The sequence below is a fragment of the Batrachochytrium dendrobatidis genome (genome assembly GCF_000203795.2).
Source record: "Batrachochytrium dendrobatidis JAM81 unplaced genomic scaffold BATDEscaffold_6, whole genome shotgun sequence".
Taxonomy (NCBI): Eukaryota; Fungi; Chytridiomycota; class Chytridiomycetes; order Rhizophydiales; genus Batrachochytrium; species Batrachochytrium dendrobatidis.
In genome coordinates, this window is record NW_006281104.1 from 990,154 (window position 1) to 992,686 (window position 2,533).

Here is a 2,533-nt window from a genome sequence, read left to right on the forward strand (position 1 = left end):
ACATGGATCCAGCAGGACCTTTTAAAAACCGAATCTTTAGGAAAGGCCAAGCACTTACTTGATTATTGCACATGACTTCACGCGGTATTCACACCTATACATCGCTACAAGCCAAGTCACAGAGCCTCTGAACGCTTGAAAGATCACATTGTGCTTATCGAACACGTGAAACAAATCCCTGATAGACACATTCGAAGATGACGATGCCGGAGAATTTCTCTCAGAAGAATTCACTGCCTTCCTCAAAGAAAAAGGGATCCAGCATCAGACTACACGCCCCTTATACTCCTCAGCATAGCGGAGTAGCTGAGCAAAGAAACAGATCCATTGAAAACGCGATCAGGTCAATGATCATATCCTCTGGACTACCAAAACGATTCTGGGGAAAAGCAACTGCAACTGCCGTATACTTGCTGAATAGGTCGCCACATTCGGCTATAAACAACCTAACACCATACGAGAAAAGGTCTGGAAAGAAACCATGGGTTTCACATCTCAAGACCTTTGGCTGCAAAGCAAATGCAGTCATACCCTCAACACTACTGGGAAAATTGGATTCAAGAACATCCAATTGTGTTATGCTAGGTTACAAACAAGGATCCAAGGCTTATCGACTATACGATCTGGATTCAAAGAAAACTATATTAACAAGGGATGCAAAGTTCAATGAGGACAACTTCCCATTCAAACATCAAAAGACGAGTCAACGCTCGCACAAAACTGGAAACTTGAACATAATTCAACTAGAATTTCAAGGACACAAGAATTACCAGTCAAAAAGGCAACACCAGCCAAGGAGGTTATAACAGTCACCGAAACCCAGCAAGAGGAAAATCTGGACATTTCGAGTCAAGCTCCAACTATTATCGCTACCAGCGAATACAATGATGGAACATATCCTACTGTTCACCAATTCAGGCCTAACCCTGATAACTCAACCCAAACGAGTCAAATTATCAGATCTGGTGGGGTTACTACTAAAAACCCATTTGCATCTTCCAGTCCATCAGGATTCAATCCATCAAGACTGCCAAACCCACTTAGATCATACAAGGGGTATACTTATGAAGAAATTACCAATGAAGAACCAGAATCACATTCTTTTCCACCAACTGGACTCATAACCTGTCATAATTTTTGGAGCTTCGTGATTTGTATAGTAAATGTAATAAGTAGAATATAGTCTGTAACTGTTGATAGTTATCAGAAAACCCAAATCAGAGTACAGAACAAAAGAAACTGTGATCCGAAATACATGGCCTATTTGACAGATAAGCTGGCTTGTTTGTAGCGCAAACATAATGCATATCGTATACAATAAGTCAACCAACGCAAAAGGACGGATCACCTTGACAAACCATCCATCATAAAAACTTGTTCTCATCAATCGACAAAAGATCACCCTCGTAACCAAACTCCCACAAATGGAATACCAAGAACATCAAAACATTTTGAACAGACCACATTTGAATAGAACCAACAAATCTCTCTCCCAGAACGGCCATGTAAAAACAAGCCAAAACAACAAATAGAAGCATCTGCAGCAGAGTTTAAAGAAACCAGAATAGCACACCATTCCACATCACATCCTGTCAAGTCGTTCCAAATCAAAACCACTGTTATACATCTTGCAACGCCAGTCAGCAAGATTCCAGTACAATAGTCAGGAAGACAGATTCAAGCCAGATCAGTCATAACCAATGGACAGATTATCCAATTGAGCACAAACAAGAAACCCAAGTACTTTGCGCTGTCTCAATGAAAAGGCTGAATGATGAGCTCTTCATATCGCACTTTACAAAAGACGGGATATAGTTATCAGTAAACCCAGAAAGACTGAAAGGGAAATTTGATCAACTTTAGATGTATCCAGAATGTTTCTAAAGGTAGAAATGTAAACACCAATCAACGCTCCACCAGCCATAGTCAGGATAATCTATAGCAAAACCCCTGTCAAGCACAGACAACCGTTTCATAGCAGTGTATTTTGGTTCATCTGAAACTGGTAGATTTTGTAGAACAACTTTTTCCACAGTATTGGTCGACATTTTGTATTTTAGCAAGAAATTGAAAACCGGTTTTCAACGGGTTTCAACGGTTTTTATCCTTTTCAACCTTTTCATAAAAAATGCCATCTGTGTTATTCCTCTGTACTCACAACTCGGCAAGAAGTCAAATCGCAGAAGCTATTCTACGACACTTGGATACTACAGGAAAGTTTGAAGCTTATAGTGCAGGATCAGAAGAAACCTTTGTTAGACCGCTTGCCATTAAAGTGATGCAAGAATGGAATGTTGATATGTCCTCTCACACTTCAAAAACCTTGGAGCAGTTTCTTGATCGCAAGATTGATTTTGTTGTTACTGTCTGTGATTCTGCAAATGATACTTGTCCAATCTTTCCTCGCGCCATCAAGAAATTACACTGGAGCTTCCCTGACCCATCTAAAGCTGTTGGGACAGAGGATGAACAATTACAAGCTTACAGGACTGTTCGTAATGGATTGGCTGAAAGAATTACTACAGAGCTTCTA

General features: G+C 40.2%; 1 protein-coding gene across 1 annotated transcript in view; it reads left to right on the forward strand.

The window, feature by feature from the left end:
- Positions 1 to 2,128: 2,128 nt before the first annotated feature.
- BATDEDRAFT_25098 (uncharacterized protein) overlaps positions 2,129 to 2,533 on the forward strand; it is a gene marked incomplete at both ends in the record, with an annotated part of 973 nt that continues 568 nt past the window's right edge. The window contains one exon of the mRNA XM_006678951.1: positions 2,129 to 2,491. Coding sequence (XP_006679014.1) covers positions 2,129 to 2,491 — 363 coding nt within the window. The remainder of the gene's footprint in view (positions 2,492 to 2,533) is intronic.